Source organism: Sinocyclocheilus grahami, unplaced genomic scaffold, assembly GCF_001515645.1.
Source record: "Sinocyclocheilus grahami isolate Dianchi unplaced genomic scaffold, SAMN03320097.WGS_v1.1 scaffold10.1, whole genome shotgun sequence".
Taxonomy (NCBI): Eukaryota; Metazoa; Chordata; class Actinopteri; order Cypriniformes; family Cyprinidae; genus Sinocyclocheilus; species Sinocyclocheilus grahami.
In genome coordinates, this window is record NW_015505189.1 from 2,035,575 (window position 1) to 2,049,460 (window position 13,886).

Consider the following 13,886-nt stretch of genomic DNA (forward strand, 5'->3'; position numbering starts at 1 on the left):
AGCTGTCTAAACACACAAAACTGACCTTTTGGGGTCTCCTTTCTGCACCTTCACCCAGTGCTCGACCTGAGCCAGCGCAGTTTTCCTTTGCACCTTTTTCTCTGTGTCTGTACGGTGGACGAGACCCCTCTTATACACCACGTTCCCGTTCTGATCAGGACGTATGCCTGAGGAGGGCAGCCCGTTCCTGTGAGTGGGCACCGTGGAAGGTGGACGAGAATGGGCACCTGATTGGGAAAACCCTTCCATCTCCAGCTCTCCAGAGGAGATTTTAACAGGATCCTCCGACACTTCCTTGCTGTAAACATAGCACTCCTCCCCATCTCGCTCCGGCCTCAGCTCTGCCACCTCCACATGCGCTGTCTGCTGGAGGCCCTCGGCCTGGGAGGAGATTTTGATGCTGCTGCTGAAATGGTTGGTCTGAGGAACAGCTTGCTGCTCAGACTTGGAGCTTCTTTCGGCTTCTCTGTGGAAGGAAAAAGAGTTCAGACTTTTGCATTAATCATAACTGAACCTATAGTTCAGTGTGCAGATAACTGACCTTGAACTGACCATCTAGCTATCTAAATCTATCCTAATTGCAACATGACATTTCAAACATGTATGACATTCTTTCTTGCGTGGAGCATCAAATGTGAAATATAGCATAATATCTGAGCTGCTTTCTTCTACACAATGAGAGTGGAGGGTACCAGGAACTGTCATGCTCCAAAAAGTACAAAAATACACCATAAAAACATCATAAAACTTGCCCATGTTACTCATGAACTATATACAGTACTGTATTATCTACACTACTATTCATAACTTTGGGGCCTGTAAGTTTTATGTTTTTGAAATAATTATCTTATGCTCAACAGGGCAATATTTATATTGAAAATGTATATTGTAAAACATTATTACAATTTAAAATAATTTTTTAATATATTTTTTTAACATGTAATTTATTTCTGTAATGGCAAAACTGAAGCCATTACTCCAGTCTTCAGTGTCACATGATCCTTCAGAAATCATTCTAATATGCTGATTATATATGCTGATTATATATTATATACTGTATGCTGTGCTGAAGAAATATTTCTTATTATTATCAATGTTGAAAACAGTGCAGCTTAATATTTTTTGTGGAAACCATGATATATGTTTTTTGAAGCCACATGATAACATGTGAGGAACAAGATGAAATTTCAGATAATTTGAAATAATGCCTTGAAAATGTTTGACAGCTGTGGACACCATTGGCTTTCACTGCATGGAAATCAGCAGCTTCGACATTCTGCAATTATAACTCTTTTTGTGCCCAAATGAATCATTTGGTTTCAAAAGACATGTAAATGATGGCAATTTTCATTTTTGGACTAATTATTTATTCCTAAACAGGTGACATAACCTGATAATTTAGTATCATTTTTGTCTAGTTTGACCAGATATGGCATAATTAATTAATACATTTAGCATAGTTAATTAATACATATCTATAATGCATCAATTAATTTAATTTAATCGGTTCATTTCAGCTATTCATTTTTTATAATAGATTAGCCCACATACATAACTGACAGAGGGATATATAATTTAGAAATTATTTTAAAATATAATATCTAAAACATATTCATGATACATTTACAAATGACATTCAAAAAACAAAACAAAAGGAAACCTGAAATGCATCAAAACACATTAAAAATCTAATTGATAAAGGTAAAGTCATCATGTGCAATACTATGAATCTATCCCTAGATGGCACTGTTATATTACATTCAAAATTACCCTCAAATGAGCTAAGGGCCTACAGTGGAATGTCAAAACAGTACAGCAGCACTAACATTGACATTTTGCCCCTCACCATGATCAGACAGGTGTTTTGGCATCAGATTTGCAAGTATAGCAACACTACCAACAATCCACATACTTGTGTAAATGCATTTGCCTACAAAATCCATCAAATACAGCCACTACACTAGTCCTACCAACCATAAATGACATACAAACCACCTTCATGGTTATTAACCACCTACTCTCCTTTTTATGTATACTATAAAAGCCCAGCTATAAGGAAAGCCCTAGGGACAAACCCTCTCTGCACTCAAGGATGTGAAGAGCATGGGGGCAGCACACTAACATCACGCCCCAATCCGAGTGCTGTGTTCTGGGCTGGTGGCCCACAGTTAGCTGGCTGCAGCGTGCCGCAGTGATACTCCTCCCCAGAGCTGCGGTGTCAAAGTGTACACAACTATGGCACTGTGCCACTGCACCAGCACAACAGCAGCCGATGAGTGAATACACCACACTGATTTTGCAGTACCCCTGATCTATAGATCAGACATGAGCTTAAAGGAATTGTTCACCCAAAATTGAAAATTCGCTGGAAATTTACTTACCCTCAAGGCCATCCCAAATGTAGATGAATTTGTCTTCAGCAGAAAATATTTGGAGAAATGTAGCTTTTGATTACTTGCTCACCAATGGATCCTCTGCAGTGAATGGGTGCCGTTAGAATGAGCGTCCAAACAGCTAATAAAAACATCACAATAATCCACAAAATAAAGAACCATTTAGAAGCAAAAATACAGTCCAAAACAGATCTAAACAAACATGTCGGGGGATTTTAATGTGAAAGGACAACAGGGGATGGACGCATTATCATGTGTTATTATCATCAAGCCATATTTTGGCCAGAAGCAATGTTTTAAAGCTAAAATGCCTTAATTACGAATTATGAATTCTTACAAACATGCAGCTTTTATGTCACAAGACATTTATTGATGGACTAGAGTCATTTGGAATACTTGTGGATTATTGTGATATTTTTTATTAAAGAATTATGACGGCACCCATTCACTGCAGAGGATCCATTGCTGAGCAAGTGATGTATTGATACATTTCTCCAAATCCATTCTGATGAAGAATCAAAATCATCTACATCTTGGATGGCTTGAGGGCAAGTACATTTTCAGCTAATTTTCATTTTTGGGTGAGCTATTCCTTTAAAATACCTAGACCACAACAGCTACAGTTTATTAATGCCATCAGCATTTCCAGTGACTTAAATTCATATCTTAGGATCCAAACATGTTTGGGGATAGAAAACAGTCCTCAAAATTATTTTCTTAAAAGTTAAGTAGCAGCTATTTTAAATACACAACCAATCAGCACAAAGAGCAAGGCTGCAGTCACACTAAGCCCACAAAATTACTTTAGACCCCAAAATACTGAAAACCAGGCAATTTTTAAGTTTGGATGTGCTTTGAATTCAGCCAAGAGGTCCATTTGTGATATTCAGATGCTCTTTAGGTTCGTTATAAGATTTATACCTTTGTGCTTTGTGAACTTGCAGGTCAGAGCTGCACCAAACTTAACCTTTGGTACACAGCGAAACACAAGTTTTTTTTGCATGTGCTTGTGTTGCCAGGCCTCCCGAGTTAAATAGAAATTAATGGAGCTCAAAATCAAGAATGACTGTAGCTTTAACCCTAACAGACGGCTGACGTCATTGGACAGGATCAGTTAATTAGAGCAGTTAAACTTATTAGTAGTGCAGAAACCATTAACTTCACTTTTGTTGCGCATGAAATTTTCATAGTTGGAAATATCAATCATCACATTATATAAATGCAAAGGTAAAAGAACATAATTATCAAAGAATTAGGCAAATAAAGTTTAAATGACATTAATAAGGGTTAAATAAAGGAAATTATAGAACGAGGAGAAATTAGTGGAGCAAAGAATTAATACTATACTGGATCACTTTCTTAAAACATCTAACATTTTAAGCCAGTTCTTAAAGAAAAAAATCAACGGCTTTCATTACGCATTTAACTTTTTTTAATGTGACAATTTTCCAAGAAAGAATATGTAATGTAACTTGTAAGGGCATGTGTAAGGGGATCTGTAAAGATAAAACCCATAGGGATCTGACTGGACCATGAAGGAGTGAAAAATATTACACAGTGATATTATTGGGTAATATTATTTTTCTCCAACAATGCAGCCTTGGCCATGTCAGCAGAAAAGATAAGTTGTTTCAGAGGTCAAGTGTACTTCTATGAATCCAGCACAACCAGGAAGATTTATTAAGGAAGTTTTTTTTTTTCAATCCATTGGTGTGTATTATTTATTTATATTTTTGTATTTTGATGTATATTGGATCTTTTTTTATGTTATTTTGATGCATTTGCTGTCTGTTTTTCCTTGTTTGTCTTATGTCTGAAATCACTGTTTAAAAAAATTAAATAAATAAAGTAAGGGTTATCCTGTTGTATTTAATGGAATATACTGCCCAGGTCTCTGAGAAGATACAGATCTTGTTTCTAGACACCAGCCCTGAGAAAAGATTTGCAGCAGCAGGAGGCGACTGACCTCTTCACATGGCTCTGCATCAGTGCAGCCTGGTTCATGGCCCGGATCCAGCCATTCATGTCCTCTTGTGTGTCGGCGCTGAAGAAGTAGGTCCTCATGCCACAGTGCTCGGCCTGCGAGCCAATCAGAGAATTCTTATTGTAAATGTAGGAGCGCATTCCCGTGTGGCAGGCCTGAGGGAGAGACAGAGAGGCAGAGGTGACCATCAGCTCTGAGTCAGGTTGCACGTGCAAGTGAGGCACTGGACCAGCGGGCTTCAGTACTGCTGTGACAGCATCATTGTAGCCAGCTCAGAGTCATGCTGAACTGGTCTGTTTATTTTGTTGATCAGAGCTGAGGAAATGGCCTGTAAGAGGATTTCCAACCAATGATGACTACAGTACATTATCATTGTTAAAAATATTATCATGCACTTCAGTCAAATGATCTGCACTGATCAAGCATTTGAGACTTTTGTTGAAAAATAATGAATAATCATTGTACTGCAGTGCAGACTATGGAAGCCCATTATGCCTCAGAATATATAAAAGTTGGTAACTGTGAGAAAGTTTAAAATAAACAGAAAGTCGCATTTGTGAGATATACACAACCAAAATATTTTGGGTCTGTAAGATTTAGTAATGCTTTTAAAAGAAGTCTCCTACTCACCAAGGCTGCATTTATTTGAAAAATACCGTAAAACAGTAATTGAAATATAATATAATTTAATATAATATATATAATTTAATAATTTAAAACATTTTAAAATAACCATTTATATTTTAATATATGTATTTACATATTTAATTTTTTCAGGATTCTTGCATCCTTGCTGAATAAGGATTTCTTTCATTAAAAATGTGGGAAACAAATAATAGTAAATAAAAGTCATAATTGTGAGGTATAAAATCACAGTTCTAAGAAATAAAGTCTTAATTGGAAGAAATAAAATTATAATATTGACAGTCTGTTACCTTTTTATTTTAGACTGAGGTACAAACAGGCTTCAATAGAATAAAAACCATCAAAGTTTGAAAAAAAACAACAAACAAACAACAAAACACTGCAAACAAATGATCAGTCAATAAACTCTGTGAGGCGTTCCTGCAGAGAGCAGATGATTGAAATTCTTTTCCACTTATTTCACATATTCCAGAAATATTCCAGAATACCCTATATGTCGAACGTCACCTGACCAAACCCGGAAAACAGGTCTCAATGCTTCCGCTTGTCACAGAACCTGTTAACAGCCAAAAAAACAACAAACAAACAACAAAACACTGCAAACAAATGATCAGTCAATAAACTCTGTGAGGCGTTCCTGCAGAGAGCAGATGATTGAAATTCTTTTCCACTTATTTCACATATTCCAGAAATATTCCAGAATACCCTATATGTCGAACGTCACCTGACCAAACCCGGAAAACAGGTCTCAATGCTTCCGCTTGTCGGAGAACCTGTTAACAGCCGTGTTAAATAATAGCGATATCTATGGACTTTTAAGATAATCAGTTAAACTAGCTAGCGTTTTATTCCATTTTTATATCTAAATGTTAGTGAAAAGAATAAAAATTTAAAACTTGTAGATATCAGTCCACATATGTGATGGACATTGGTTATGATCATCATTGGCATCTTGAGTAAAACTGCTTTATATTTAACGAAGCATATGCAAAACGCTTGAACCGGAAGCAACGAGACCCGGTTAACAGAATACGGAAGTCTGTTGCGCATAACCCCTATTTACTTCAGCAGAAGGTTTACACACAAGCATCTCTGTACTTGCCCTCCCCTCTTCATCTGGTTATCAAGTGTACATGTAAGTGTTCAAATACTTTTGGGGTCAATTGTACATGCCAAACACACCACACAAATGTTAAAAATACACAACATTAAAGATGCACACAAATACTTACACACATAAACAAAGCTGTTAATTCTCTTACTGTTTAATGCCAGGGTTAACAGCCCCCAGCTAAACTAGCTCCATGCACCTTCTGTTCACTAAATCTGCTACTGCCAAAACGTAACTGTTGGTCTAATCTCTCTAATGGGGGTACGGCCACCACTCACACATCGAAACGCTTACAAACAGAGTCCAGCTCAGCGCTTTTGCCAGGCACACCCATACCCATTCAGACAGGCTGCAGACCATTCTTTCCTACAATACACACACAGAGCTTACATCTGGTAACATTGACTTCTGTAGAAAGTCAATGTAGCGGCCTTTGGGCTACATTGAAGGTGTCTCTTAATTCACAATTCGACAGCTGCATCTCTGCTAACGGTACGTTTTCCCCCTTTCAAGGAGTCTATTATCCTGCCTGTCACACACTAATGGCTAAAGCAGCCCCTCCAATATCCGATATCTGCTCCTGAAGTCTTCATATTATCCTACTGCTTTCTCATTGACTTTGTTGCAGTTCTTTGCCTGATGGCACACATGCGTTGACTAGAGAAGTCTATAGGATGTGTGCGTTTTCATCTGAAAAACTTTTCAGCAAACCTGAACACTCAAAATGATTGACAGACTGTCTAAACAATAGTGTCCTGCATTTTCTTGCAGTTTACAGACCCTAGGGCTGTCAGAGAGACACGTGTGATACTTGTTTCAGTGATCTGTAAGGACGTAGAGACATTTTTTGTATGTTATTCCATTACAAAATTTTTTTTAATGTAATATAATCTCTTACTTGTATGCACACATTTACGCATACAAATGTGAATAAACAAAATAAATTCACAATAGAAAGCAAAAAGACGGCACATATATTGTAACCTATAGGCGATAAAACGGTATCGATATTTATCGACGGTACACCTTCGATAACGATAAAAAAATGTTCGATATAGAGTGACGCAGACACAAACACATGCTGAAATGAGTGCTGTGCCTGCCTGTGATGAGGAGATTGTGAATAAAGAATGAATATTAGTCGAATTTAAAATAAACATTTGCATTTGAATGTTAGGTGTGCATCAGTTAGGTGTGCATCAGTCTGTCAATCATCAGGAAGCGTCATCAGTGGCGTGCGAGATGCGGTGGTGATGATGATGTAAGTGACGTTGTAGTTTTGTTAGTCTAACCCACGAGACACGCCGCTACTGCGTTATTCATTCAAAATATTATAGAAATATAGTAGCTCAATGCCTAAAAGATCTTGATTAGGTTAAAACCGAAACCAAGCCATAAAAAGACGGCACATATATTGTAACCTATAGGCGATAAAACGGTATCGATATTTATCGACGGTACACCTTCGATAACGATAAAAAAATGTTCGATATAGAGTGACGCAGACACAAACACATGCTGAAATGAGTGCTGTGCCTGCCTGTGATGAGGAGATTGTGAATAAAGAATGAATATTAGTCGAATTTAAAATAAACCTTTGCATTTGAATGTTAGGTGTGCATCAGTTAGGTGTGCATCAGTCTGTCAATCATCAGGAAGCGTCATCAGTGGCGTGCGAGATGCGGTGGTTATGATGATGTAAGTGACGTTGTAGTTTTGTTAGTCTAAGCCACGATACACGCCGCTACTGCGTTATTCATTCAAAATATTATAGAAATATAGTAGCTCAATGCCTAAAAGATCTTGATTAGGTTAAAACCGAAACCAAGCCATTCACACAGAACTCATAATCAGCGCATTTTTAGACGGACAAATATGACTATTGCACTCGCTTCTCACACAAGAGATGTATAGAAAGCCATGCAAAGTTAAAACAGTTTAAACTTTAAGAAAACACGTCACGAATTTGTGGAGGTTTATTCCTTTTCACTGCGTCTCATGTTTTTAAACGCAATCCGTGCGATGGGAGCTTCGACTCTTTGGATTAAGCAATGCACAAATACATGATGCTGTTTTGTTCATAATTGTTTATGCAATTTATTAATTTAAACGCAATGCACATTTTTTTTATAGACAAAAGTTTCCTTGCGTTGACAATTTAAATGTGCTGCATTATTTTGCTCATTGCGCCCTCTTATGGCCTCGGGAGACAAGACAAAAGTTTCCTTAAAGTCCCCCTGTAGTCAAAAATGTTATCCTTTAAAACTCATCTTTGATCATCAAAATGACATATTGAAATGTTTTTTCTTGTGAAAATTATTTTCTCATGCCGTAAAAGAGCTTGAATGTAACTCTACACCCTTGCCTCATTTACTATACGCGGATCTATGAATATGCAAAATAGCCCCGCCTCCACTCAGTCACACACAAGCCAGGGCCTCCTGATCCACTAAATGAACTGTAGTAAACGCGATACAATGGCAAAGGCAAGTGGAAATATTGGTTTAATTAAGCCATATGTGTTTGAACCAGAAATAAGCTGGTGTGCTCAAAGCAAGGAGACTGATGGATAACTTCGTGAGGTAACATTATCTGTTTGCGCTGGTTCGTACACAGATAATGACTGATAAAACTGATGTTTTTACGAGCGGACAACTACAGTGGATACTGTAACATTCGTTAAAGTTACTTACTTGATGATGTTGTGTCCTCAAAATGCCTTGAAGACTCAAATGCAGCCAAGTTTGTGATTCCAAATCGCACCCGCAATCATATGCGTGTGATGTGCGGATGTCAATGCGGGAGAGGAGCTACTTTTACACTGCTGCTGCGGGTTATTATTCAAGTTAGCGGTTCTAAATACAAATAAATAAGCGCTAACAGCACATGACATCGTGAAAATAGGGGGAAATATTAACAGTTAGCAAAACATCTACAGAAAAAATATAACTCACTACTCACTACTAGACCCTCTGCTTTGCAGCACAGTTAATGATAAGCTAAGGATAGGATCCCTTGACGCCATTGGTTATTGAATTTTGTGACGTAGCAAAAAAAAATCTGTTTCAAACTGCGTTTCTGTGACTGCCTTTGGGAAACTACAGTTTTAAGGAGAAAATACTCAGCAATGGTGTTGATAAATGGATTGACACATGGTTTGTCTAAAAGCATATTAAAAACACCACATAGACAAATAAACATAACATAAAAACTTGATTTTCAAAATGTTGACTTTAAGACCTATTTAATCTGCATATAAAACATTAGAAATTAGATATTTGTTTAACTTTTATTTTGTGTTTGATTGTTAAAACAAAAAAAATATTTGTTTGTCTCAATAAATTGGGTTAATTTAAAAATACAGTGGTTACATTTTTTTTTATTCTATTGCTCTGTGTTTTAAAAAAGGTTATAAAAAATGTCAATAATTATCGATACCGAATGATATGAAACATTATATCGTTGATACATTTTTTAGCTATATCGCCGAGCCCTATGTAACCATTAATAACATTTTATCATGACAAACAATGAGAAATGGAAGACAAAACCTGGGCAAGAGAAAAGTGATTTCAGTGCCCGTTATATCAAGTATCAGCAACTGAAGGAAAGCATTGTCTGCTGATATATATTCTTCTCACATTCCTGTCTTTAAGAATTTAATGACCTCAGATTACCCATCTTGTCCTGGGCTTTCATTCAGGGTTATCCCTCTAAGTGGGATATGCAGTGATTAATCAGAGGAATTTGCTCCATCACTCAACCCTTTCAGAGGTTACAGGAATATTCAGGGTTATTTCCTACTTATTCATAGACAGCATCTGTGGCACAAAAAAACTATGTACCTAAGGTTGTGAAAAATGACCAAAAACACAACTGTACTTAACTGTTACGGAGACAGGGGTGCCAAAACATTTAAAATATACAACTGTTGCAAAAGAACAGCCATTCGAAAAAAATAGTTATTGTGTTTGCATTTAAGTTATGTCCAACTTAAATGCAGGGACAAACAAAAGGGACAAATCAAAGTTATATCTGTGGTATTCAAAAACATGCCAAAAATCTTGTCCATAGATTAGAAGTTGTAAATAGCCTGGACTATTCCTCAGAAATTAAACATTCAAGAAGACACTGCATACATACATACGTTTATGTTTATCGTTTGGCCTTAATGTCTGTGAGAAATTCACATTTGGCTAAAAACATACATTAAATTGTATTGACATACATTAAATTGATCAAATGTGACAGTAAATGTTAATAATGTTACAATGTTACAAAAGATGTCTGTGATAATAAGAAATGCTTCTTGAAAACCAAATCAGCATATTAGAATGATTTCTGAAGGAGTAATAGCTGCTGAGAATTCAGCTTTGCCATCACAGCAATAAATTACATTTTAAAATATTTGAAAACTTATTAAAATATATCATTTTACATTGTAATATTTCACAATATTATTGTTTTTACTTTATTTTTGATGCAACAACATTAAATAAAACATTAAATAAAGCTTACCGACCCCAAACTTTTGAATGGTAGTGTGTAAACAATTTTTTTTTAAAAATATAATTACATACATTAAACAACAGATGCACTTCATATTATAGTTACAGTACTGAGAATTGAAAAGTGACTGAATAGCATATGAGAGTGTAGAAATTTGTGAATGATAACCAACACTGGAAATACTGATGCAAGTGATGAAGTGAGAAGAGAGCAATGCCAGTCTTTACTATGAGATTCAAACATCCATAAGGACATATCAGCATATCCAATAATCACATCAGGGTGACGAATATGAAGATAGTATTGTCGAGCTGGCATTGCCTGTTCCAGAGGAAGCGGAATGAGTCGCATGCATGCTGAAACACATAAATGCACATGGGCTATGTGCATTTTTCATCTGCCAAGGAAAATGCCATACACGGGATGGTGATGGAGTGGAGATCTGCTGATAGTAATGGAAATTAAAATACCTATTCATGCAAGAGGCTGACTCAGGAGACGGCCCTTCCACCAGATGCACCCGGTTCAGTTCCCATAATGCACCAGGTCACAACAGGAAGCAATAGGCCAATAGGAATGAGAGAATAAGAGTGAGTTATCCAAAAACAGAGGGAGGTGGATCACGGCCTATGTGAAAAATGTTAACCAAAACTAGAAGATGTGTTGAAATGTCCCTGGTTGTGAAATATCAGTCAGACAAGCATGGTGAGTGGAAAAGCAATTAACATTAGAGGCAGCAAAGCTAAGCAGAACTACGCCACTGGGAGAGCAAAAGTACAACACTCCAGAGAACAGGACAAGATGATTAATAAACATCATAACATTTAACTAAATAAATCAGTTGAAGCGAAGAATCACAAGTTCTTCTATTTTTGAACTCAAATACATGTCATATAATTTCCTATATGAAATATAAGACCTTTCATGACTTCCTGCCAACTTCTGTATTCTCAGATGGTGACAGATCGGTCAACAACCAGACAGATGATTCTCTGAAAAGAACACATTCTTAAGAATCAATCATTTGTATACAGGCTGCACTGTATGTTTTTGATCCACTAAAAAACTGCTCATACCCAATAAATTGCAGTCACATTTACCATTGTTCTGTGAATTTTCGTGTGCAAAATCCAGCCATTCAGATTTTGCGTGAGGGCAAAAATGTTCCCCATGCAGATTTCACAATGGGTTTAAGTTGGTCACTTGAATTTGCCACATTGAACCAACAGATCATAATTAAATAAAGAAATTAACCTTACTACAGACAGTGTTAAAGATATCTTTATATTACAGAAAATAAACATGCAAGACTCTTCTTCACATGTACAGTATGCAGACAAACGATTTAATTGCTGACTACGAGAAGCCAGTTAGAGTAGAAAACATTAGACAAACAGCAGAACGTGGGGGCTAATTCACATAAATAAAGCAGCCAGATGTTCAAATAGCTGCTGGCTAGTTTCACTGATGGAGATCTCCTAACTAACAACCTGCTAATTAACACCCAGTGCGCCAATGAGTGAACAAGGCCTCTCACCTTGCTCTGGTACATTACAGACTGTGGGGCAAGTAAGAGAGAGGATATTAGAAATAGAGTAGATGTATAATTAATCTGCCTGCTGGCACAATAGTCAAACAAATTCCAGCACTGGGGAATACGGGTATTATATATTGTTCTTCAGAAGAGGCTCTGCTTCAGGAGGAGACCGAGGTAGATTAAAGAAAAACGCAAAGCTTGATACAAATTTTAAAGTTAGAGTCTAGTTATCAGTGAAAAACTGCTGTTTTTTTCCACTTCAGTGGTACAAAGGCTTAAGCCACATTTGATTTTCCAGAGCAGTAGGTATAATATACATGATTCTAAGCCTTCAGGGATATTCTGCTCTTAAACATTATTTCACTGTCCGCTGGACCGCAGTAAACAGTGGGAGGAAGTTTGTGAGGCTCAATGGAAGCTTGCCATTCATAGGCCTCACTCAGAGAAGGGTTTAGATAATGATGTTCCCATGTCCGCTCTGTGAAAGAGAACAGGACTGTGGAAAAGCGAGTTGGGTGGAAGCTCAGTGTGAATTCCTGTGAGCAAACAGCAGCTTCGGTGATGACAGCATTGAGGCTAAAATTACTGGACAAAAAGAGAAGGGCTGTTCCAAATTTAAATAATAAGTCATGAGAGTCTTCGAGACACAGTGTTTTTCCTCATTTAAAGCAGGCTGGTAGACAACAAAGCTTATTACAAAACTTAAAAACTGGTGTACATAATATAATATTTCAAAATATAAATAAATTATTTTTAATAAAAAATTATTTTGACAATAAAGTTAATTAACTATACTGTTGGCTTCTAATCATTTTAATAGTTTGTACAGCATTATGTACTCGTATATAAAATTATATATATTTATTATATAAAATATTTAGGACCTGGCTTATTCTTTCAAATTTTAGAGCCATATACAGTATATATACTGTATATATACACACACATTTTTTCCCCTTTCCATAACAAGAAAAATGATCTGGTCTGAGGGTTTTTTGACTCATGACAAGAATATATTAGGTAACTGCGTAGAGGAACATGATTAGTTCAAACAAGCACAGTTTTAGTTGAGTCCCTTATGAATTTGTGAGCACTCTGAACAGAGAAAGCTTACTTGGTGATCTGTGTGGTCAGAAGAGGGCAGAGAGAGGAGCCAAACAACTGCCACATTAATTAGTCATCCCTGACTGCTGCCCACACAACACAACTGATAATATGCCCCATGACACAGACATCTTGAGGGCGTAGCCAATGAAGCCAGTGAAGCTGAGCCTACACACAGGAACAGAGTAGCATTAGAGTGCAGATTATCATGACGCTCTTACCTTGAAGGTGTACTTGCGGCTGATGTGGTCCTCGGGTCCCACGGGGGAAATGACATAGCTGGGCAGAGGAATGCTGCCCAGAGCCGTCTGTATTTGGATGCTTAACTTTTTTACTTTTTGGCCAAAGTGTCAAAAACATTCTGGGGCTAATTTATGTACAAGGAAAACACTTTTACTGCAAAATGTTTACAATAACAAGGTTTGTGGCATTTATTAATCTCAATCCATATAAAGTCCAGCACAAATGATCATTTGTCAACCCAAATGTGCACAGAGGGCCACACAGTTTTCTTACCTGTGTTACTTGAGAATAAAATGAGATTTTATTAAAAAAAAAATTAAAAAAAAGGCAAATGTGGAAATGATGACTATGCCCGCCAGG

General features: G+C 36.9%; 1 protein-coding gene across 1 annotated transcript in view; it reads right to left on the reverse strand.

Annotated features, from left to right (window-relative positions):
* The window catches only part of plekha7b (pleckstrin homology domain containing, family A member 7b), a 113,546-nt gene that overhangs the window by 21,588 nt on the left and 78,072 nt on the right, over positions 1 to 13,886 (reverse strand). The window contains exons 7-9 of the mRNA XM_016284288.1: positions 13,505 to 13,591; positions 4,360 to 4,532; positions 26 to 466 (exon numbers count right to left, since the gene is read on the reverse strand). Of these exons, the coding sequence (XP_016139774.1) occupies positions 26 to 466; positions 4,360 to 4,532; positions 13,505 to 13,591 (701 nt within the window). The remainder of the gene's footprint in view (positions 1 to 25; positions 467 to 4,359; positions 4,533 to 13,504; positions 13,592 to 13,886) is intronic.